This window comes from Lactuca serriola, chromosome 2 (genome assembly GCF_051521515.1).
Source record: "Lactuca serriola cultivar US96UC23 chromosome 2, Lser_US96UC23_V15, whole genome shotgun sequence".
NCBI classification, from domain to species: Eukaryota; Viridiplantae; Streptophyta; class Magnoliopsida; order Asterales; family Asteraceae; genus Lactuca; species Lactuca serriola.
Genome location: NC_136409.1, coordinates 76244306 through 76270310, shown reverse-complemented (window position 1 = coordinate 76270310; position 26005 = coordinate 76244306). Strand labels below are relative to the sequence as shown.

Sequence of the window (26005 nt, the reverse complement as noted above, 5' to 3'; positions counted from 1 at the left end):
TCAAATTCTTGCAAGATAATGATCAAATAATTTCCATAACTTAACATTTATCAAATAAGGTAACAATTATCTAATTAGATGACCAAAATCTTTTATTTTGACAAGGATAATCATAAGGAATCAATAAAATTCGAATTTTATTAATTTTAAACAATTATGGCAATTATCCTAAGTCAAAATAGGCAAAAAAAATCCCGAAACAGCCTCCTTCTGACGCTCGAACTCGCCGAGTTCCTCTATGGACTCGCCGAGTTGGAGCTACTCGCCGAGTCCACATTGGAACTCGCCGAGTTCATCAGACAGGGGGCCAAAAAATCGATTTTTGAAGCTTGAACAAATAACGAAGGCATCAATACAATAGAAACCAATCAAGGCTCTAATACCACTGATGGGTTTTAGCCATAAGAACATCCTATGTGCTTATGCAACCCTAATGCTTGGATCTAGGTTTCTCTATTGTACATGCAATTCATACAAGACTATAAAACCTAAGATCTAATCAATATAACATATGAATTAGGGTTTAGATCATACCTTGATTGTTATGTAGCAATAACAATCTCAAATCCTTCTTGTATTGACTTTAGAAAGCTTAGAGTCACAAATATCACTCCTCTAATGGTTCACAAACACCAAGAGCAAAAGGATGAAGAAGAGAAGAGAAGGAGGCTGCCCAAAACGTGTGGAAACCCTAGAGAACAAGTTCACCACGTTTTTGGGGCTTAAGGGTTCCTTAAATAGTGAGGCTATTAGGGTTATCTAACAAGGAAACCCTAATTTGGATGCTTAGGCCCTAAGCAACCCATGAACTCCTTTCTTAAAGGCCTTTGGATGATTTCTAATGGGTTTCCCCATAGAATTCGTCCACCCCTTTAATATGGAGTCCATTAGCTCAATATTCAACTATCACACAATTACAGTTCTAGTCCCTTAAGTTTAATTAATGTCTTTTAGCCACAAACTTAATTCTTATTAATTCTTGACTAATATTAATTAAACAATATGATTTCTCCTTTAATATATTATTCTCATAATATATTAATAAATCATAATTAATCCTTTCTCTCCATAATTCATCCTATCAAGTTGCTTTGGTGAAGGCAACCCAAAAGAACCATGCACCATCGGGTCAAGTACATACCAAAATAGTTATGGACTTAGACACTAATCCAACAGTCTCCCACTTGGATAAGTCTAATAACTATTCCGCCTATGACTTCAGATCCTGATCTGCAATCGTAGCTTTCTAAAGCTGCTGTCAACTCTGATCTTATCAGATACGCGTGTCATTTAGATAAGGGATCATATATGTCACACCCCCGCACCAGACGGTGGAAACGTCCGAGGGATATTGTGACTCAATTGAATACCATCACAATGAATATACATGAATCATAACATCATTCATCACCATGCATTGAAATATTACAACCGGTATTGTTTACATTCAGTACATTGTTTCAAAACATTACAATTCCAAAACATAAACCGTTCGATATTATTTAAACAAACATCATGACATAACTAGACACATTTTTCTTCGATTTACCTCTTACCTGAGAATACAAGTATTTTGGAAAACGTCAACAAATGAAATATTGGTGAGTTCATAAGTAAGGTTTGAAAAGAAATGATTTGTATAGTTTTGAAAACCTCAGAAAATCCGATATTTTCTAAAAAAAATGTTGTATATGAGAAAAAATGTGAAGATCCGTAAGTATGCTTGTTGATTATTATAAACGTGAATAAATGTTAGACTTTGTATGTATATCCCATAATCAAGAGTGTTGAATTTCCCAGGGAAAACCTGATGTTTTCCCAACCCATCAAATTACGTGGCTTAGTTAGTATTATTCCGATACGACGTTGTTTTCTATAATTCCAGGTGACATTGGATTAATTATGGGTTGTGAGTCATTATAATCACGCATTAATGAAATGACTAGTTTACTACTATACAAACGATCCCTTAGGCGTCGTCCATACTACTCACTTAATCCAACCACCCTGACTTCTCATAGCCCCACAACCGAGGAGAAAAGAGGGTGCGAAGCCCCCGTTATTTCCATAAGTCCTTCAAGGCTATCGTGAATGCGAAAGGCACTTGGCCCGACTCGCACTTGACTTCTCGACTTTGTTAGCAGTACCAAAGGACCCTTGGAGCCCAACAGCACAATAAAGCTATTGAAAGTCCTTTTACACGGAATTAGGTCTTATAAGGCCCAATAACATGTAAGTGCGTTCCCTTCGGGCCTAAAGATCATGTCATTGGGCTAGCTAGGCCCAACAAACACGATTTGAAACTTTCGAGCCCAAAGATGGTGTATTGACTTCTCGTAAACTTCCGCGTGTGTATTGAAGTGTCAGTGTTTATTGATTTTTGATTCGTTATTGATTCGAGACCGAATCAATTCGTTTGGTAACGATTTTTGGTGTTGAGGGTGTATTTATTATTACGTTTCACCGGTAGACGTAGTACTCGTATTTTTATTTTAAGGGATCCACTGTTTTAAGAATGTGAGTTTATCTTCTTAAGCCCTTCCTCGGATAAAATTTACACTTTTAACCCTTTGAGTGTAAAAGAATTTCCGGTTTAGTCCTTGAACTATTTTTCTTGACACTTTAGTATCAAAACTTATTGGAAAGACATTTTTAGCACAAATTTACTTGATAAACAGCTTAAGTCCTTCAAAAATGAAATTTTTTCGGTTGAAACCTCCATTTTCGCAACTTTTACAATTTTGACCCAAAATGGAAAATTTTTGCATCTTTGGTCCTATTTTAATTGGAAAAGAATTTTTTGACCCTTGAAATAGATTTGGTACGCTAGTAATCCCCAGTTTTACAGAAATGTGCAGTTTCAGCCCCTCCAACTCAAAATTTTCGCAATTTGGGGCTTTATTGGGCCGAAAAGCCCATTTTGGCCCATTATGTTTAAATTTCACATTTTTAACCCTTAAAAAGTGTTAATATTCAGAAAATACATATTAGAAACTGTTTAGTCTCATCTCAACCTTTAGAATCTATATTTTGTCGTTTTGGGCCCCTTAGTTTTGTATTTTAGCATTTTGAGCCCAAAAATGGGTTTTAAGTCCAAAAATGTTCATATTAACCAACTTGGTTATTTTTCTAGACTTGATTAGTGTGAAATGGTATAAGTTATACTTATTTCATTCATCATATTGTAGATCTCGGTTTTTAGGTTCTTTTGGGTAGTATAAACATCACAATCACATAAGTCCATACATATAAGCATAAAAATCACACAAGGCATACATATACTCATAGATCTACACATTTGCTTGTATTCTCCCCCACAAAACTTATAAAAAACCGCAAAAGAGGGGGGTATGAATCTCACCTTTGGGTGTGATTTCGGTTTTTGGAAGAAAATGAGAAGAATTTCGGCCTTAGCTACCTTCCTTGGAAGATTTCGAACTTGAATGCTTCTAAGGTGCTAGATCATAAGTTTGAATGAATTAAGAGATGATTTTTGAATGAAATGAAATAGATAGCTTATGGATCTAAGCAATATCTTACCATAGATGATGATTTTTATGGAAGAAATCCCTTGAACACCTCTTAGATCTCGAAATTATGGAGAAGAAATGAGAGAGTTTCTTAAGAGAATTGTGAGTGAATTGTGTGTGTGTGTGTGCTTGGATTCGGCCGAGAGCAATAGAGAGAGGGAGGAGAAGAGAAGTGCTTGCATGGGTAGATGAGATTGCATGGATGTTTGAAGTGCAAAAGCTTAGATATCCTCCATATAAAAATGAGGTGGCAAGCAAAGTAAACCCTTCTTCTTGGGTTTGTAGTTTGGGTCGAGAGATAGAGAAGAGAGATGGAGATTTGGCCCTTTTATGTTTAAGTCCATAATATGGAGCCCAGGTTAATGGTTTTCGCCCCATTGGCCCTTTTAGAGTAATTCACGGCCCAAATAAATATAAATATGATTCTTATGGCCCATTAGGGCTAATTAGGTTAGTTATGGCCCAATGAGGTCCATTAAGGTGTTTTATTTCATTCTAGGCCCAATATGGCCCAAAATGTTAAAATGAATGAAAGTGGGTCCAATCAGAGCCCATTTAAGAGTTCTAAGCCCAAGATGGTCAAATTGGAAGCTTATTGGTCCATTGGGCCCAATAGGGAAGTCCTAGTCCAAAATGGACTTAAACAAGAACTTCTAGGGTTTCCAATTGCTTATTGACTACTTGAAATGCTTGTATGAGGTGTTTGATTGAAATTCTGTTGTTATAGAGTATACATCATACATGCTCTCATGTCTTTGATTCATAATTTGGCTTAAGTGTTGTGGTTACAAGGCACAAAAATTTCTAGTTGTGACATCATCCCCCCGTTAGAGGGAATTTCGTCCCGAAATTCTTTTGAAAGCTAGATTCGAGAATGCTAGAATAGATGAGGGTACTTTTGCTTCATTTGGTCTTCGCGTTCCCACGTGAATTCTGGCCCACGCTTCGCGTTCCACCGTACTTTCACGATCGGGATGCGACTTTGCTTAGTACGCATCACCTCCCTGTCCATGATTTCGAATGGTTCTTCAACGACCAGGAAATTCTTGTTGATTTCAATTTTGTCAAGGGGAATGACGAGTGTTTCATCTGATAGGCACTTCTTTAGATTGGAGACATGGAACACGGGGTGTACACTATTTAGCTCCGCGGGTAGCTGTAGTTTGTATGCCACTGGACCTATTCGGGCAACGATCTCGAAAGGTCCAATGTATCGTGGGTTAAGTTTTCCCCGTTTTCCGAAACGAATGACTCCTTTCCAAGGTGACACTTTTAACAGCACTCGATCCCCGACCTGAAACTCTAAGGGCTTTCGTTGTTTATCAGCGTAGCTCTTCTGTCGGTCGCGCGATGCTTGTAATCGAGCTCTGATTTGAACTATCTTTTCCGTGGTTTCACGAATGATCTCCGGTCCCGTTAGCGCCTTGTCAGATGCTAGTGTCTTTGCTATCTGGGTGTCACCCACCTCAGCCCAACACAACGGTAGCAGATCGAGAGGTGATGTCATGGTTCGAGTACCATGATTGGTAGCAGATTGAGAGGTGATGTCATGGTTTGGGTACCATGATTGGGGTAGATTGAGAGGAGATATCGTGGTTCGAGCACCGATATATGTGGCGGTCAGTGCTTCTGGTTTTACCAGTTATTCCGCAGAGATTATCTAGACCAAGGTCGAATGTGAAAGAGTATGGGTCCAGGAGGTCAGGATGAACGAGTTTCGGTGGAGCATTCCTTAGTAGGGGAATCGAGTTAGCTCTGAGGGATTGTTGGTGATATGTCATTAGAGTCGCAAGACTCAAAGTTGAGTAGGGACGGTGCGTTATGGAAGAATACAGTCTGAGCTAGCAGCCCGCCGATAGTAGAGATGTCACATTTTGTGACCCGAGTGGTGATATTTCCATTTCCTGAAGGAGACGTAAGAGGTGTTGATGTTTTGGTTTCTGGGTTGGGGGTGATCCATGTGGGATCGCACTGATGGTGACCTTCAAACTGAGTGTCTGGCAGTAAGTATGTCGCGAGGAAATGATATAGCTTGAGCAGGATGTCAGTGGAGACTGAGATGGTCAAGGACATATGTTAGCTGTAGCGTTGGGCGATCAAGAGGAGTATATCAGGGTGGTGACTCTTATTGTCTTTGATGGGCATATAGAGAGTGGAAATGTGGTTTCTACTTTTATGATAAAGGACGTGTTGGAGCATTGGGCAAGAAGTCGAGGATGAGGAGCATGATAGTTAATTATTCCCATATTAGGAGTCAGGGTTAATACTGGACACTTGGGAGGTCCGGTGATGGTATGATGTGAGATTTTGAATGAATAGAGGCAGTCATGATGGTAAGTTCCGAGGAATTCCTATGAGATTCGGGTACTTGGAGTTGTTTGATCTCTGTCAGGGAGATCATCGAGCGTTGCAGGGCACCTTGCGGGATTGGGGTGCGATGTTACTGGTGGAGACAGTCTGTGAGATAGAATGTTGGTGCATTAATTGGTGATGGTTCAAACCCTAAATGGGGGAGGACTGGGTATTTTGTTGAGGGGATCTGAGATCTATTCGAGATCTGGATATAGAGACCTGCGGTGTGGATTCATGCGATCAGGGTTATTGGTGTTTGAAGCGAGGTACAGAGCGAGATAATGCATGTGGCATGTGTTTGGTAAAGGATGAATGTCTCCACGACAAGTGGCCTTCGATCGGAGACCTTGTGGTGGATAGGAATTCTTTAAGGTTATAATGATGAAATCAAGGTGGTTGGCTCGTGGAGTAGTTCGTTGGTTGAGGAACGCTAGTTCAATGTTTGGGCCGTTATGCAGTTTGGGAAGGGCAGAAGTTGATTAGTCAACCAAATTCAGAGTCATTATGAGTATTCTGGCATGAGTTTTGGGCAATAGAGGAGGAAGTTTCGGATTGTCATCTTCGTGTTTTGAGTCGTTGGAAATTTCTCTGTGTTTTAATTCGAAAGATGGAGTATTCCGGGGTATCCGAGTTCAATGTCCTAAATCTCGGATTATTTTGAATTTTGAGCTTGAGATGCCAAGTGGGGTATCGAGTGTCTATGGTTTTGGTGGGAGGCCCTTCAGCTAATTGACATCAAAGGGATTTAATTGAGAATGTGAATTGCAGTGGGAAAAAGGGTTTTGTTGCGACGGTGGTCGTCCGATGTAGTGTTTCTTAGCCTGGATGGGTGTTCGTGCACCTATCTATGGATGATCCATAAGGCATGAGTAATGATCGTAGTGTGGCGTCGATCTAAGAGTGAGATTGGGAAGTGGTAAGAGTTAGAGGGGTGAGACCGCAAAGAGATGCAGTTCAACGAGTTAGTGATGAGAGAGGATGTTGTAATGCTACGGGGAGCCGTAGCACTCACTAGTCAAAGAGAGGGTGTTGTGATGATACGGGGAGCCGTAGTACTCACTGGTCAGAGAGAGGTGTTGTGATGCTACGGGGAGCCGTAGTACTCACTGGTCAGAGAGAGAGGGTGTTGTGATGCTACGGGGAGCCGTAGTACTCATTAGTCAGAGAGACGGTGTTGTGATGCTACGGGAAGACGTAGTACTCACTAGTCAGAGAGGAGGGTGTCATGATGCTATGGGGAGCCATAGTACGCACTAGTTAGCGAGAGGTTGTCATGATGAAGCACTCTTGTTTAGAGCATGACGCAGAAGGGATTTAGGCTTGAATAGCCCTAATTTACGAGTTCTTGGGAGTCTGGTGGTCGGATTAGGGGCGAGACCGGGATCTCCTCAATGATCATGAGTCATTATATTCTGAGTAAGGTGTGGACATCGCAATCCGGAGAATTTGGTCAAGTGAAGTGTGCGTGGGTTGCGGGTCATGAATCACGAGTTGAATGTTCGTTGGGACGAGTGGTTTCAATTTTGTGCCAGACCAAACTCTCGAGTCAAGTTTGATTCTAGCAGTGTATTGAGAAGGTGGAATGAGGTGCCAAAATTAGAGATGGATTCCATATTGGGGGGGGGGGTATTGATTATCATTTGATGCCTTAGACCTGTATAGGTCAGTACTCGGGTACGAGAAGTACTACGAGATGCCTAGAATTATGAGCAGTGAACGACATAGGTCGGGGCTGAGTCAACCTTCAGTTGGGAGTGTAGCATTCGCTTGGGGTAAAGTGAACTTCATGACTTGCGTGTCACAATGATCCGAGGTAGTTATTGTGGGAAGGGATCCATTGAGACGGTTGAGATAATGTAATGGACCTTGGGGATTCAATGGTTGGGTCGAATTCAGACCTGGTGCACAATGTTAAGGGGGTTTTGCGAAATGGAGCTGAGGCTTATAGTTATTTCTATGTCTGAGGACACTTCTGAGCGAGCATGGTTATTCTCTTGTGTCTGAGGGCAAAGTGTTGAAAATCCACTATTCAGATGGGTTGGTATAGTAGTTCAGTGAATGAGCCCTGGTGGGATGTGAACCCTTCTGTTCCTTGGGGCGTGATCTAGATTATTTGGTACATTGGTATGAGGATCGATAGCCGATTGTCGAATTTTGTCTGGCGAAATCAGAGGAGCAGTGAGTTATCAGGGTACGAGGTTCAAAAGGCGACTATCATGGTGATAACATGAGTGGGCGGTCTGGCGGCGGGATAGGCGACTAGAGTTTCCGATTTTGGGAAGGTCAGAAAGGGGTATCTTAGCGGCAGAGGGTTTGATTTTGGTTCTGGTTTCGGGAGTTCATGTTTGGACTCAGGCATCCATGGGAAGATGGTGGTGAGATATGAGGTCTTTCTTTTTGGTACTTCTGGGTTTTTGGTTTCAATGTAAGTGTTGATAAGAAGCGATTTCGAGGGAAAAATCTAATTAAGTGGGGGAGAATTGTAACATCCCGTTTCGGATTGTCCATGATTAGGGTTCGTGGGCCACGAGCCAGGCATGCGGAAGTCTCGGGTTGTGGCGAGTTGCTGGGATCGTAAGGCATCTCATCACCTGTCCGTAGAAATGAGGATCTTGAGAATCTGAAGTTATATCAAAGAAGCTATGATAGTTTGGGAGTTATGGAAAGTTGAATCCTTATGGAGAAACGAGTGGCATCGGGTACGCTGGGCGTAAGCATGGTTACGCTTAGCGTACCTATGAGCGTGGATTGGACGCAAGGACCACCTAGTACGCCGGGCGTACCAGAGGGTACGTTGGGCGTACTAGGCGCTGAAGGAAAACCCTAATTCAAGTGGTGTCCCTATTTAAAGGATGAGATGGTCTCATTTCTGGCCACCTTCCTCAGCCATTAAACCCTCTCAAACCCTAGTAATCGTTCTTGAGCTTATGGGTGGCCATGTTGAGCTTGTATGTGTTATTGTGGGCTCTTTGGAGTTAAGAAGGAGCATGAAAGAGAATGGAGTTGAAGTCCAGACCTTGGATCTGAGGTTTCTTGGGGCTAGAGCATCATTTGAAGGTAAAAAGCTCAAAGCTTTCCCATTCTTTTTGATTTATACTTAGTATGGTCCATTTTAGGGTTTTATGTCCCAAGATTTGAACTATGTGAGTTGGTGAACTCCAGAGCTATATGACCTGTCCTTTTAAGTGTTTTTAGTGGTGGGGAAACATAAAAATGAGATCTTGATCATGAGATTCAACCCATGCATGAGCTATGTGCATTTTGAGTTAAAAAAGTAAGAGTTTCATGTGTTGTGACCTTATCAGCCATTCTAGGGCCTAAAGTTGTCAACTTTATGGAGTAAGAGATGTTAGGAAGTCCAGATCTAAGAGATGAGTTAAGGTCTTAACGGATTAAGACCTAGAAACTTGGACAAGCAAAACAGAGAGTACGCGCGGCGTAATTTCAGTACGCCCCGCGTACTGGGTTGAGGTCCCCGACCAGTTCTTGCGCGCCTGAGTACGCTGAGTGTACCAAGGAGGTACGCCCCGCGTAACTCCTTCTGTGGGCTTTTGAGTTATGTTTTGGGCCTCGGGTGTTGGGCTTGGAATTTGAGCTTCATGTATTAGAGTCTTGGACCAGAAAAGTGTATATATGTGCTTTGGGCCCTTGAGTTGGGCTTGCTTTTTTGTTTGGGTTTTGGGCCGTGTATGGGCCCATTTACTATTGGGCCTCGGTGGGCCCATTTACTATTGGGCCTCGGTGGGCCCAATGGGTTCAGGGCGTTTATTGGGCTGGTAGATGGCTGTCTTTAGACCCAAATAAGTGAGAGGTTGGACTTAGCTCCTAATTGAGATAATTGTGGGTTTGACACAGAGCTAGAGCCCGGTGCGTGGCAGCAGTGTTTATAGGAGCAGTTCTTCATCCGAGGTGAGTCTTCTCACTATACTTTACCTAGAGTGGTAACCAGAGTTATATGACAGAGTATCTTGTATGCTATTTATGTGATTGTGATACACTGCATTATTTCTATGTGATTTATGTTGTGTATGTTCCAGAGTTTATAGAGTTAGAACCGGAGGGTCCACATAGTTAGGACCAGAGGGTCCACATAGTTATAGTCTCGAGTGCCTAATATGTGTTATATGTGGTATTTTGGGGAACACACTAAACTTCGTGCTTACCATGTTAGGTGTTTCAAGTTTTTCTTATCTGAATCGCGGGACGACACCGACTTGATTGTACACACCAGAGAAAGAGTTAAAAGGATTATAATTTTTTTAAAGAAAAATTGTTTGAAATTACGGTGTCAGACTTACCCTATGTTTTATATATTTTGTCATGATTAAATATCATAGATATTTTAGAAAAAGAAAGAAAAGGAAAAAATATTTATGCAATTGAAGAGTCGGAGACTTTTAAGTAATTTGGGTCCAAACCCTCTCTAAACCCTCTCCCCGACTCAAAGCGAAGAGACGAACACCGCCACCACCAGCGTCTGCAACAACCGGCAACAACTACTCTGTCTACAGGCAAGTCGGTATGTATGCTTTCAGTCTCTCATTGGTTTCAATTTCTTCATCAGTCTTCTCCCTTATAAACCCTAGTATAACACTGTCGGAAATATAATTCAATAGTTTCGCTATACAATGAAATTTGAGCAAAGTATGAAATGCAGGAGACCTAATGGAACAGAGATTGGCTAATACGTTAAACATGACGGTGAATGAGAAGAAATTCATTGAGTCTGCATTGCTATCTGACCTTAGAGTTGATGGTAGGCGTCCTTTCGATTACAGAAAACTATCTATCATCTTCGGAAGGTAAGAAATCCGAAACTCTCACTTGATTTCGTATTCCTTTGGCTAAAAATAAACAGTTCGTTGATGAATGACGAGTTTTTCATATTGTAGAGAAGATGGTTCATCAGAGATCCAGCTTGGACAGACTCGAGTTATGGGATTTGTCACAGGACAACTAGTACAACCTTATCGAGACAGGCCTAATGAAGGGACACTTGCAATCTACACTGAGTTCTCTCCCATGGCGGATCCTTCATTTGAGTCAGGTCGTCCTGGAGAATCTGCTATTGAGTTGGGACGTATTGTAGATCGTGGTTTAAGGTATGATAGTTTATTTAGTTGCTAAATCTTCTATTTTTCAAACTTCTGGACTTCGTTTTTGATTCTTTTCTTCTAAGATGTGATTTACATCTTTAGTGGATTAAATTCTGTCCCCATTAAGCCATTAGTTAAACAAGAAACATCACTTCAGAACACTTATGCTATACAGATTCATGAAAATGGAGATATAGCCAAAGCAAACCTACTTGATGAGATTAACATTGCAGGGAAAGCAGGGCTGTAGACACTGAATCACTTTGTGTCATTTCAGGGAAATTGGTATGGGCCATTCGAATTGATCTTCACATAATCGATAATGGAGGGTAAGTTATGGAACTAATTACTAATCCATGCATTTTCTTCATATCCTCAAGTTTATTTGGTTAAATTCAAGAACTAGCAACATACTTTGTATTATTTGTTTATCATAGCACCCTACTTTCATTTTTTTTTTTAATCATTACAAGTTACAACATTACACTTTGAAAACTCTACACAGTTATAGCAATTTTCACTGCTATAATTGGGCAGATTTTTCAATAGCAATGCCTTCATAAGAAAAAATTGAATGTACAATGCTTTAATAATGATTTTATAAGCTAATTAATAAGAGTATGTTGTTATTTCTTGTATTTAAAGTTTAAATACAGTTTTATTACAATGGTTAAATTCTCTATTGAATCAGAAATCTAGTGGATGCTTCCAATATTGCTGCATTGGCTGCCTTATCAACATTTAGAAGGTCTGAATGTACAATTGGAGGTGAAGATGGTCAAGAAGTCATTGTACATCCACCAGAGGTGAGTTCTATTATTTTTTTTTAGTTTTTTTTATTGTTTTTATTTAATATGTTAAGAGTTAATATATTATTAAGTAAGCTAAGATTAATAGCAACAAACTTTGGAACATGGGTATTGCCATATCGGTCAAATTTTCTTTTGATGTGACATTTTTATTGACTTGTCTGCGAATATTTATTTTTTATAATTTCAATTAATTATTTTAATTAAGTCTTAAATTTTTTATTTAATTTTTGATATGTTGATTTTGCAGGTGCGGGAGCCACTTCCACTAATAATCCACCATCTTCCAGTGGCAGTAACATTTGGTTTTATTGGTAAAGAAAACATTGTGGTATGCCTAAATAAACTTTATTAGCTTCTTTTCCTATACAAAAGTTTCTTTGAACTCTAGGGTGTTCTTTTTTTTTTTTTTTTATTTAAAAAAATAATTATAAATGGCAAAATAGGTAATTGACCCAACTCAGCATGAAGAGGGTGTGATGGGAGGATCAATGACTGCAACACTGAACACAAATGGTGAAGTGTGTGCCATTCAAAAAGCTGGTGGTGAAGGCGTCTTACAAAGTGTCATCATGCAGTGTCTACGCATTGCTTCTGTTAAAGCTGCTGATATCACAAGCAAGATCAAAATTGCTGTGAGTCTTTTTTATTTCTTCTAATTTACTACAATATATAAAACAACCCCATTTCCCACTCCCACCTTTTTTGATTTTAACAAATAGCAACATACTTTTTCTTCCATTTATTTGTTTATTATTCCATCATACTTTCATTTCTTCTTATAACAAGTTGACAACACTACCACATAGTTGTCAAACTCGTATGAACCACGAGTCGACTCGTAAGAGTCGAGTTATTTTATATCTGAAAAGAGGTGACTCGGTGACTGACTCGGTCAAAATTTGCGAGTCCCTGTCTGACTCGTACTGAGTCGATTCATTTTATAAATGAAAAGAGGTGACTTGGTATGTGACTCGGTCAAAGTTTGCGATTCCCTGCCTATCTAGTACTGAGCCGAGTCTTTTTATACCTGAAAAGAGGCGACTCGGTGTATGACTCAGTCAGAATTTCCGAGACTAGTAGTACTGAGTCGAGTCTTTTTATACTTGAAAAGAGGTGACTCGGTGTATGACTCGGTCAAAATTTGTGAGTCTCTGCCTGACTCATACCAAGTCGAGTCATTTTATACCTTAAAAGAGTTGACTCGGTCAAAATTTGCAGGTCCCTGCCTGACTCGTACCGAGTCAAGTCACTTTATACCTGAAAAGAGGCAACTCGGTGTCTGACTCGGTCAAAAATTTGAGTCCCTGCCTGACTTGTATGAGTCAAGTATGACTCGGTACATTGTACCCAATTATAGCAATATCAACCAAATACAGACTGATTTTCACTGCTATATATTGGTAAATATTTCAAAGTAGAATGCTATAATAAGAAAAAACAGGAATATTTGTGGTGTAAACAAAATAAATGAAACTAGGATGCTATAAATTATAATAAACAAATAAAAAAGTAAAGTCATGATTTTGCTAATATTTTCAGGTGGAATCGTATAATACAGAAAGATCACTAAGGAAAATCAAACGACATAATCCTTCTCTCACTGTAAGTATTTAAGAACATGATCAATAAACATGTGAATTTTAAATGGAATGATCAAACATTTTAATCAAGGGTAAAATTGTCATTCATGTCACAAAAGAAACTGTTTTTTCACATCAAAACGTCATCCATTTCATTGCTATTTATTACATTGTTTTTTATATTTGGACAGGCTGTGAAGAAGAAATAACACAAGTGAAGTTTTAAAAGAAACTGAATTTAGTCCAATGAACACATTTTGTATGGATGTTAAAAACGTATCAAGTAGAGATTATTTCAGATTAGATTATTGCTAAGTGTTATATGATTATTTTTGGACTTCATTTTATGGTGTGTAGTGTTGTAATGTAATTTACAAGCCTTAAATTGTCATGCAAAATTTAGTTGATACATTTTTCATGTTAAGAACTTGTGCCCATATTTCGTGTGAGATACTTTTTGAGCGGATTAACAAATTTGTACTAATAAAACTTACTATAACTTTTTCTGAATGATGTTAGGATTAATCAAGCCACGTAGTGTAAGTAAATGTGGAGATTCCTTAATGAATCTAACATGCTTTGGGTTAGGCTTATTAAGAGTTGCTACTTGTGGATTTACCTGAGCACGTTGATCTTTGGAGACTCGAAGTATATGAAAGATGGTTTGTATAATAATGTCTTTTCTTATTCGTATAATTGGATTTATTTTAGGAAACAACTTGCTTATGTAATTTTTCCTTTGCTAGTGCCTAGCTGGTTTTTTAATAATATTCGGGCGTTACAAAAAAATTAAAATAAAGCTCCATTTGATAATAACTTTTTGACAAAACAATAATAGAAGGATTTAATGAATGTGTGGGAAGTATATTACTTTCCATGTTGTTAGTTGTCCTTGTCATCACCCGGATGGCCTTGTTGGTTTTATTACAGGGCTGAAGACTTGAGTCGTTACATTGTCGGTATTTTAAAGCCGTCTACCAAAGAGTCCGCAACTATCTTTAGTGGGGGCTTGGTTTTGGCCGTTGGGTTCCTTGATCGTGTTCTTAAAATGCCTATCACTACTGTTAAAAGTATCCCCCATAGTTGTCGCATCGCTTTCTCTCAGGCTTTGAAAACAGTTCTTTACAAGGTGATTGTCCAACCTGGTTTTGTTGAGACATGGATTTGTCTGTTACTTCTTCACCGTTGCACGCTGCAGGTGTTTACGCCTAAGAATAGACAAGAATGTACGTCTAGGAATAGGAAATCCTTACAAAAAGTTCTATCTTGAAGGCCTTGGATACGTGGGGGAAAATGATATCATCAACACGTTAGTTAAAAATATGTTAGACAATCCCGGGTTAGGGTCCATGGAACAGGGTGGAGGCATCTTTCAGAAGGAGACAACATTGGGTAACACCAACATCAGGAAGTGCCTTCGTAAGGTTACAAATGAGCATTTTACCGCAACAGTGAAAGTGTTATGCTCATCTAATGTTGCGCCAGTCAATGGTGATACTATTAAAGCTTGAGAGGAAAAGCACTCTTTTAGGTCACCCCTATCTATGTTGAGCCCTATATTTCATAAACCTCCCCTTGTAGCAGAGATTGATTGTGTATTTGGCTGCATTAAATCTTTCCCTAAAGGAACTTCGTGCGTGAGAGATCACTTAAGGGCTTAACGTATTCTAGATGCCCTTTATGGAGAAGGGTCAGCTATACCCACAAATCTCCTTCATGTTATCATTGCAGTGGTTAATTTATGGTTAGCGGGAAGACGTCCTTCTATTTTGGCAGAGTTTGTTGCATCCTCTCCTCTCACGTCTCTGATTAAACCAGACTATGGATCTGACCAATTGTAGTAGACACTATATGGAGACGTCTGGTTTCCAAGGTTGCTTTGAAAGGTGTGGGTCAAGAAACGGCCTAGTACCTAAATGATTTTCAGTGCGGGTTTGGTGTTCTCGGGGGTGCTGAGGCCGTGTTACATAGTGCTAATAGGGTGTTAAATGAACACCACGTTGATGGGTCTCTTGCTATGCTTAAAGTGGATTTCTCAAATGCCCTTCTATTTCTTTGTGGGTGGATTTCTTATATGGGTAAGCAACGATACTTTATATAGGAGAAAAGTATATATGGTGCAACAAGGCGACCCTTTGGGACCTCTTCTTTTCCCCTTGTTTTGCACTTTCTAGTGCATAATATTAGAGAAAATTGCAAGCTCCTTCTCCCTGCTTGATATCTTGATGATGGGACTGTCATTGGGGATGCAAAGGAGGTGGCTAGTGTATTGAACATTATTTGGGTGAATGGTCCAGGTTTTGGTCTTGAGCTGAATATTAAGAAAACATTTTTTTTTATCACTCGTATAATGGTAGGAAGTAGGGGTGCAACCAGGATTCTAAGATAAAGGGGGCTTACATCTCAACATAGAGACACGACTATTATGGAGAGCGACAATTTCCAATGGGATTATTAATCGGTGTTACTGTTGTGTACTGACCAGAGAGGCAGGGTGTAACACCTGGTTTCTGGTATGAATTTATCTTTCAAATTATTGCATTTTTTTTTTGTAGAACTCGACGATTTGGAAGCCTCAACTCGTCGTGTCGAATGGACTTTGGCCCGTGTGTAGTTTAATGGACCAACTTGATGAGTTGGCGGCTGAGTATGAAACACTAATTTTCAGGGTTTTGCACCGTATTTAAAGATCTTAAACTCCCTTGACCAGTCTCCTTACCAACCTCCCTGTTCTCAAAAAACCCTAAATCGGGTTGTGAGCCTCTTGTTAGTGATCTTGTGGTTTTGAGTGGATTTTGTATACCTTTTGTGCTTGTTGAAGGATTTAGAAGAGCTTGAAGTTGTTTAGCTTGGAGGGAAGCATTAGATCCAGAATCTCACACACTTTTGGCAACCATTTGAGGTATAAAATCTTAAACTTGGTGATTATAAGTTTAGATCCCTCCTAGTTTAGATTCCTAGACCTTTTTGGTCCCATTGATGAAGTATGATGAATTCTCATGGTTGTGAAGCTTGGAATTTCCATTCTCAGTGTTATTTGGTCCCTTGATTCATAAAGCGGTCATGTTTTGGATTAAAATACTTCCATGCATGAGAAAGGGGGATTTCCATGGAAGTAGGTTGTTATATCTCGAGTTTAGACCCATTTGGGGCATGCAAAACCATCAAGATGTCGACTTTATGGATTTATATGTTGGAAACAATTCAGATCTACATTTTGGAGCCTTAAATCTGATAGAAAGGGCTTACTGTATTAAGATGATAGTTTCCTGGCAAACTCGACGAGTTTATGGATAAACTCGACGAGTTGGCTCGTTTTCTCCCGACTTTGCAGTTGAAAGGAGAAACTCGGCAAGTTGAAGGAACAACTCGACGAGTTGGGTCAACTCGGATCGTTGATCTTGACTTTTGACTTTGACCTTGACAAAGTTTGACCTAGAGGTGTTGAGGCATTCTAAATTTGTAGGAAAATGAAAGTGTTTGGGTCGGGGATAAGGTTCGTTAGAAGAGTTTGAGCCTAATTTGGAAAATTGGGCCATAAGTAGGCCACTAGTGGGCTTGGGGAGATCATTTAATGTGGGGCCTTTTGTGTTATGGAATTGGGCCTTAGTCATGGACTAGATTAGGTCAGGCGTAAAATGGTCATTTTACCCCAAGTTTGGATTAATGGATTTTGACTAGGTGTTATTTTGTACTGATAGCTCGGGGAGTCGTCTGAGCAGCCGCTAGAGATTCTTACCGTGAGATTTAGCACTTAGGTGAGTTTCCTCACTGGGTTAGCGGGTCTAAGGCACCAAGCCCGACCCTTGTAGGATCTTGTTGATATACTTGTTGTCTGTGTGATACTTGTATGTGTTTGTATATGTATCTCATGTTTGGTTGGGGCCCGTTATGCGAGTGTGGGCGGGGCCTGTTATGTAAGTGTGGGCGGAGCCCGTATCTCATTGGGTGGGGCGCTTTATATGATATGTATGGTATGTGGTACCTTGGGGAACTCACTAAGCTTTGTGCTTACGGTTTTCAGTTTATGTTTCAGGTACATCTAGTGGAAAAGGGAAGAGCTCGAGGTGATTGTATCGCACACACCATGAGGATTCCACATTTTATATTTACTCTGATTTGATACATTTAATATATTGATTTTGGAAAATGTTGGGATGATGTTTGAGAACACTGTTTTTATGTATAATAAAAATGACATTTTTGGGACCATATATCAAGGATGTTTCAAGTTGGTATCAGAGCCGTGGTTTGAGGGATTCGGGCACACTTTCGGATGTGTCTGAACTCAAACTAAGGACTTGGTACAAAATTTTCAAAGAAAACATTTTTTATAAGAATTTCTAAAAGAGAAAAGGGTGTTGTGCGTGCAATCAATTGAGCTCAAGTAAGTTATCCCAAGATACCCATACATGTTTATATATGTTATGAATTGTGAATTGTGAATCACATGCTAAATTAGGGCTAAGGATCTAGGAGAGATGCCTTGTATGCCTATTTGTTGAGCTTTTAGATTTGCATGCTAGTGCTGATCAATCAGTGATAGGATGCCCCAAGTAGGTTATTCTTTGTTCTGATTACATGATGCTAGAATGCTGCTTGCTCTGTGCTTTTAGGAATTCTTGCTAATCTCAGCTAGTTAGTAAGAGAATATGCTAAGTTATATATTATGTAAACTAAATAATTTCAGAGGGTTAGGTTTAGCTCTATTGCACAACTCTTGTTTGAATCCAACCGTTGTAAGGAGATACCTTTCATTCGAAGAAATATCTAGTCTTTGTAATATGTAATTGTATTTGTGAGCCAGGTAGAAAAGGTTAACATGAGTTTCTTCTGCAGCTGATGGCAGATAGTGGCGAGGAGTCTGCCCTAGGTAAACCTAGGATGAAATTTAGTGTTGGGAGTCCTAGCTGAGAGGGATCTGTTGGTTATAGAGTAACTTGGCCGAGTGACAAAACTTCTTGAGGAAAGTACGGATAGATGTGGAACGTAGTATGGGCCCGTACCACTGGAAGCAGAGGATCCGTACTCGATTTAAGAAGAGATGCAATGAAGCCATGGAGCTTGTGTAGTTGTGATTTCCCCGATATGCGCATTGATGCTTATTCTATACGCGAATCAATGTCTGACTCAGTCAAATTTTTTTGAGTCCCTACCTGACTCGTACTGAGTCGATTTATTTTATACCTGAAAGAGGCAACTCGGTGTATGACACGGTCAAAGTTTGTGAGTCTCTGCCATACTCGTATTGAATCGAGTCATTTTATAAATTAAAATAGGCGACTCGGTATATAACTCAGTCAAAGTTTGTGATTCCCTGCCTAACTAGTACTGAGTCGAGTCTTTTATACCTGAAAAGAGGTGACTCGGTGTATGAGTCGGTCAGAATTTCCGATTCCCTCAGTGACTAGTAGTACTGAGTCGAGTCTTTTTATAATTGAAAAGAGGCGACTCGTGTATGACTCGGTCAGAATTTCCGATTCCCTCCGTGACTAGTAGTACCGAGTCGAATCTTTTTATACTTGAAAGAGGTGACTCGGTGTATAACTTGGTTAAAATTTGTGAGTCCCTGTCTGACTTATACTAAGTTGAGTCATTTTATACCTTAAAAGAGTCGACTCGGTCAAAATTTGCGAGTCCCTGCCTGACTCGTACCGAGTTGAGTCACTTTATACCTGAAAGGAGGCAACCCGGTGTCTGACTCGGTCAAAATTTGTGAGTCCTTGCCTGATTTGTACCAACTACCAAGTCGAGTCATTTTATACCTGAAAAGAGTCGACTCGGTCAAAATTTGCGAGTCCCTGCCTTACTCGTACCAAGTGGAGTCACTTTATACCTGAAAGGAGGCAACTCGGTGTCTGACTCGGTCAAAATTTGTTAGTCCCTGCCTGACTTGTACCGGGTCGAATATGATTCGGTGCATTGTACCCAATTATAGCAATATCATTCAAATACAGACCAATTTTCACTGCTATATATGTGTAAATCTTTCAAAGTTGAATGCTATAATAAGAAAAAACGGGAATTTTTGTGGTGTAAACAAAATATATGAAAGTAGGATGCTATAAATTATAATATACAAATAAAAAAGTTAAGTCATGATTTTGCTAATATTTTCAGGTGGAATTGTATAACACAGAAAGATCACTAAGGAAAATCAAATGACATAATCCTTCTCTCACTGTAAGTATTTAATAACTTGATCAAAAAACATGTGAAATATTAAATGGAAAGAACAAACATTTTTATCAATGGGCTCTAGTGTAAAGCCTTGTTTCAGCAAGGGTAAAATTGTCATTCAGGTCACAAAAGAAACTCTTTTTTCACATCAAAACGTCATCCATTTCATTGCTATTTATTACATTGTTTCTTATTCTTATGTTTGGACAGGTTGTGAAGAACAAATAAAACAAGTGAAGTTTAAAAGAAACTGAATTTAGTCCAATGAACACATTTTGTACGAATGTTAAAAACGGATCAAGTAGAGATTATTTCAGATTAGATTATTGCCAATTGTTATATGATTATTTTTGGACTTCATTTTATGGTAATGTAATTTACAAGCCTTTAATTGTTATGCAAAATTTAGTAGATACATTTTTCATATTAAGAACTTTTGCCCATATTTCGTGTTTTGAGCGGATTAATAATATTCAACAAATTTCCATCAAGTACTTGAGCATACAACTTGTACATACATTTGTACTAATAAAAATTCCTATAACTTTTTTTCTAAATGATGTTTTGGTTAATCGAGCCATGTATTATAAGTGGATGTGGAGAGTCCTTAATGAATCTAACATGCCTTCTGTTAGACTTATTAAGAGTTGCAGTTTTGATTTGGGTGGTGTGGATTTACATGAACACGTTGATCTTTGGAGACTCAAAGTATATGAAAGTTTTTTTGATAATGTCTTTTGCTATTTACATAATTGGTTTTATTTTAGGAAACGTAAAAACCTTGTAATGTAATTTTTCTTTTGCTAGTGCTAGCTAGCTTTTTAATAATATCCAGATTCCAGGCGCTCCAAAAAAATAAAAATAAAAATAAAAATAAAGCTCTCCATTCGATAATAAATTTTTGACAGAACAATAACGAAAGGATTTAACATTTGCTTTAAATAATAACAAGATTATCTGATAATAATGAACGAGATAATAAGCAAGAAATACATAAATAAAATCAAAATGGAATTGGAGTGTAAATGGAGTACTATATACATCCTCTCTCTATAAAAAGAAAACCTTGCTTTCAAAATTTACTTAAAAAAAAGGATTTTACAGTTTGATATAATATATTTGTCCATTAAAATATAACTCAAATGCTTGCCGTTCAAAATAAATAAATAAATAATTAAACAAAAAACAACTTAAAGACGTATGGCCTAAAAGTATCACAAAGTTGTTGAACTTCCAACAATACGTCAAGGGATTTAATTTTAAGTTCCCTTTGAGACGAAGATATGATGTAGTAGTATGTATCCTTTCAAATATTTGTAAAATAAAAATTATTGATTGCAAGTTTGCATTTTGCAACCACATGTGAAAAGGACTTTAGTAATTTTAGTTATTTTTAGGAAGATAAAATGTTAATGGTGGTTGTGAATAACTCAGTCTAATATGACTTTCTATGTGTGTTTGGTCCATACCATAATTACCTAGTGTTGTCCAAGTTCTATCGTCATTGAATCATAAGGAAGCATATATTAGGAAATTGTAGATGTTCCTATTACATAATCTTAGTTATATTCTACTATAACTATAAAAAAAATAATTTTTCCGTCCCAAATTAATAGTTTAATAGTTCGTGTTTCCTTTTTAGTTTGTCCTAAAATAATAGTCTACTTCTAATTATAAATATTATATTTACCAAAATACCCCATCTACCATGACATTAAATGCAACAAAAGGATAGAATTAAACGCAACAAGAGGGTACATTTGTCATTTCATTTAATAAAGTTACCGGTAATTAATGTTTCATTAATCTGTGTGTTTTTTGTTTCTATACAATAATTTTAAGACGGAGGGAGTATGTCATTTAGTGGCACACCAAAAGTGCCACTAAAAGCCCAAAAATGCCACTAATAAAGGCTTCTCAAAGAATCAACAGCTCATATAATAAATGTCACTAGAAATGTTCCAATTAAAACCTTTTAGTGACACGTTTTGTTTTTGTTGCTGCAGTTTTTAGATTTTCAATGACACTATTTTATTTGTCACAGTAGAAGAAATTTCTTTTGTGACACATATTTTGTGCCATTTAATAATTTATGCTACTTTTAGTTACATATTTTAAGATTTTAGTGACATTTTTTTATTTACTACAATAAAACATAGTGGTATTTTTTATGTCACATTAGAAGAAAAGTTTTGGTGGCATATATTTTGTGCCACTAAAAGCTCATGTGATTTGAAAAATTCTTGCTACTTTTAGTTACATATTTTAAGATTTTAGTGACATTTTTATTTGCCACAATACAATTTCATCTATAATATAAAATAAAATAAATAATTAAATTGTCGCACATTAAAAATAATCAAAATTTCATTGTTTTTCATTGATATTTTGTAAACTTTTTGAATCAAATATCTAAGTATATATCAAATATGTCTAAGTACATTCAAAACATAAAGTAATGAACAAAAGTTAAAACATGTATATAAAAATAAAAAAATAAAACACAAAGACATTCTAGGTTGAATAAATCGTGTTATCTCATACTCTAGAATCAATGCTAGCAATTCCCTATCCAAAAACAAACAAAGACAATCCAAAATCCAGTGAAATAAGGCTTAGTTTAGAAAATGAATAATATAACACTCAACACAAATAAACTATTCTATATGAACAAAGGAAAGCCGAAAGCTCATAAAAATGATTACCATCGTTATGATGACTTTCAGAAGATGCTCTCTGGTTGACTGAATTTGAGTTGCGTGGAACTGTAGAAGTGCTACCTGACATTTTAAATAAATCAATGAAAACATATACCATTAGTCTCCAACTCTCGATACCTTCCACTAGTCTTGTACAAATGAACCAAAGGGGAGTAGTCGGGATCGGCCATCACATTATTGCATCTATCTTGGTTGAATCTACTAAAATATCATCCTAGTTAACAAGATGCCCAAGGAACCGTACTACTCGTAACCAAAACTGGCATTTGGAGAACTTTGCATACAACTTCTCCTTCCTTAGAACCTCAAGTACCTCTCTTAGGTGCTCTTTATGTTGTTCTTGGGTTTTTGAAATGACCAGGATATCGTCGATTAACACAATTACTGATCGATCAAGCATATGTCTACATACTTGGTTCATTAGGTCCATGAATGCGGAAGGTGTATTCGTGAGCCCGAAAGGCATCACTACACACTAATAATGACCATACCAAGTTCTGAAAGCAGTCTTCATTATATCTTTTTCTCTTACACGCATCTGGTGGTATCCTGAATGTAAATCGATTTTGGAAAACCATGATGCTCCTTGAAGTTGATCGAAAAGGTCGTCCATCCTAGATAAAGGATAATAGTTCTTTATAGTGAGTTTGTTAAGCTCTTTATAGTCTACGCACATCCTGTGCGACCCATCCTTCTTTTGAACAAATAGAATCGACGCTCCCCATGGAGAACTACTTGTCCGAATGATCTCTTGTCGTTCAACTCTTGTAACTGATTAGATAATTCGTGCATCTCTATGGGTGCAAGACAATAAGGTGCCCTGGCTACAGGTGCTGCACCAGGAACTAAGTCGATCCTAAATGCTACTTGACGCTCTGGAGGCGCACTAGGAAGGACTTCAGGAAACACATCGGGGAACTCACAAACTGTTGGCACTTCTACCAAGGTTCCCTTCTTCTCCTTTCAGGTGTTGATTACATAGCCAAAGAATCCATCACATCCATGTTGTAGGTATTTTCTAGCCTCCTCGGTGGAACAAAACGCCGACTTACTTGGATTACTCTCGCGTCAGATAGGAAGTTCTTGATGGGTTTTGGCCATATGAACATTCCTATGTGCACATGCAAACCCTAATGCTTGGATCTAGGTTTCTCTAATTAAACATGCTTTGAATCCAAGACTTCTAATGACTAATTAGGTATAAGAACAATACAAAACAGATCTAGAAGTTTACCTTTGAATCTCTTGTTTGATCTTATTGTCTTGGAGCTCTAGAGTCACAATTGTCACTCCTCTAATGGCTTACAAACACGAACTAGCAAGGAGGATGATTTGAGAGAGAGGTTAGGGAAGAAATCGGCCAGGGATTCTTTTCTTTAGAAGAGATGCCGATTTCCCTTGCCCTAGGGGTCTATTTATACTTGTAAGGCACCTAGGGTTTCACCCTTAAACCCTAGTTGGATAATCTTTCCTTAAAGCAATCCAAATCCTTTCCAAGATAATGCCTTGGACGAATCTGAGGCTATCCCAAGACCTAGAATTCATCCAACCCTATCCCTTAAGGATTGACAGCCCAAAGTGCAACTATCAAACAATTGACAGTTTATACCCTCTTATTTAATTAATCTCTTTAAGTCACCAAATTAATACTAATTAATCTATGACTTATATTAATCAAATAACAATATTATTATTCCTTATATTATTCTCATAATATATTAATAATATTTATTCTCTCATAATAAATCATCCTATCAAGTTGCTATGGTGAAGGCAACCCAAAAGGACCATGCACAATCGGGTCAAATACTTGCCTAATATAGTTGCAGCCTTAGACACTATTCCAACAGTCTCCCACTTGGATAAGTCTAGTAACTATATGCACAAGTACACTTCGATTTGAAATCGTAGCTCTCAAAGACGCTGTCAAACTCTGATCTAATCAATCTTGTCCTTTAGATAAGTGATCGTACAGTCCTCTGTTAGATATCATGCTGACAATTCTATGGAATGATTAGTCTAGCATTTAGGTTTCTCAATCTCTGATTTATTTGACATAGAACTTAATCGAACACATCAATTCAGTTCTGACCGGGCCCGACACATAAGTCAAATCAAATCATCGAGCGGCCGAGATATCGCTTTTACCCTCTTGGGATAAAAGTTATAGATAAACTTCGACTTATATGCATTTACTTATTCATTAATCAACTATACACAACAATGCGTTTTATAACATCGAGTTACCAATGCGTTTTCGCATTATCAATGTACAATCAATTAACAAATAACAAACCATATATCTAGGTTTTAAGACTATATGATATTATCGTCTTGCGATCACCCTTTTTGTCGTATTCCATAAGGTGATTCTAGCAAGCGTGGGTTTGTTCCAATGCTAAAAACTAGTTCATAAGCACTCATGAACGTCGCAACAATCTTTTGCCATGTCTAATACCATTTAGACAATCTACGCACCAATTCACGACAATCTTCATTCATATCTACTTCCAACATATGAACGATTGTGGACAATTTGAATAATTCGATTATTCTTAATAAACTCAATTATTCTGGAAGCCAAAACATGCAAAATGAAACAATAGTTAAACAATTCACATAAGACAGTAACATTACTCATAAATAATACTCCTTTATTTAATCATCAAATGTTAATTACATTTATCTATTACACGTTTCTACTACTATCTAATCTATGCTAATATCATCCTTCAGCCCAATACTCCTAGCATGCTGCAAGTGCTTAACCCTACTTAATCCCTTCGTAAGCGGATTTGCTGGGTTATCTTCTGATGATATCCTCTTCACTACGAGTTGTCCTTCTTCTACACAATGTCTAATAAAGTGATATTTTCTGTCGATATGTCGAGATCTACCATGATCTCTCGGTTCCTTGGTCAAGGCAACCACTCCTTCATTATCACAGAAAATCTCCATGGGCTCCTTTATGGCGGGTACAACTCCAAGATCACCGATGAAGTTCTTCAACCATATTGCCTCCTTCGACGCTTCGCTCGCTGCAATGTACTCTGATTCGCACATTGAATCAGCTACGGTTTCTTGTTTGGAACTTTTCCAAGTTACTGCTCCTCCATTCAGGGTAAAGACCCAGCCCGAATGCGAATGGTAGTTGTCCCTGTCGGTCTGAAAGCTGGCGTCACTATACCCTCGCACCTTCAAGTCATCACTCCCTCCGAGGACTAAGAACCATTCCTTCGTCCTCCGAAGGTACTTAAGGATATTCTTAACCACAATCCAATGAGCTCTGCCAGGGTTCCCTTGATATCTGCTAACCATGCTCAAAGCAAAGGCTACATCAGGGCGAGTACAAGTCATAGCGTACATGATTGAGCCAACTGCGGAAGCATATGGAACTCGGCTCATTTAAGCTATCTCAGCTTCGGTACTCGGACTTTGAGTCTTACTCAACTTGGCATTACTTTGTACCGATAATTCTCCCTTCTTCAAGTTTTCCATACTAAAACGTTTTAGTACCTTCTCTAAGTAAGTGTTATGACTAAGTCCTATTAGTCTCTTACTTCTCTCTCTTACTATCCTTATTCCCAAAATGTAAGAAGCCTCTCCGAGGTCCTTCATAGTGAAGCACTTCCCGAGCCAGGACTTAACCTCCTGCAGAGTCGGGATGTCGTTTCCTATGAGTAATATGTCATCGACGTACAAAACGAGAAAGCTTACTATACTCCCACTGGCTTT

General features: G+C 38.3%; 1 protein-coding gene across 3 annotated transcripts; it reads left to right on the top strand.

The window, feature by feature from the left end:
* The first annotated feature begins 10251 nt into the window (after positions 1-10251).
* On the top strand, positions 10252-14012 carry LOC145086424 (exosome complex component RRP45B-like). Of its 3 annotated transcripts, none has more exons than XM_079024175.1 (9): positions 10252-10401; positions 10540-10684; positions 10775-10984; positions 11212-11307; positions 11670-11784; positions 12038-12118; positions 12234-12422; positions 13330-13392; positions 13890-14012. In XM_079024175.1, the coding sequence occupies exons 2-9, from the start codon at positions 10548-10550 to the stop codon at positions 13893-13895; spliced, it is 897 nt and encodes a 298-aa protein (XP_078880301.1). In that variant the 5' UTR covers positions 10252-10401; positions 10540-10547; the 3' UTR covers positions 13896-14012. The 3 variants fall into 3 exon arrangements, with proteins under 3 accessions (XP_078880301.1, XP_078880299.1, XP_078880300.1); XM_079024173.1 differs by lacking the exon at positions 13890-14012 and adding an exon at positions 13562-13797; XM_079024174.1 differs by lacking the exon at positions 13890-14012 and adding an exon at positions 13562-13797 and having other exon boundaries at positions 10260-10393.
* Positions 14013-26005: the final 11993 nt, after the last annotated feature.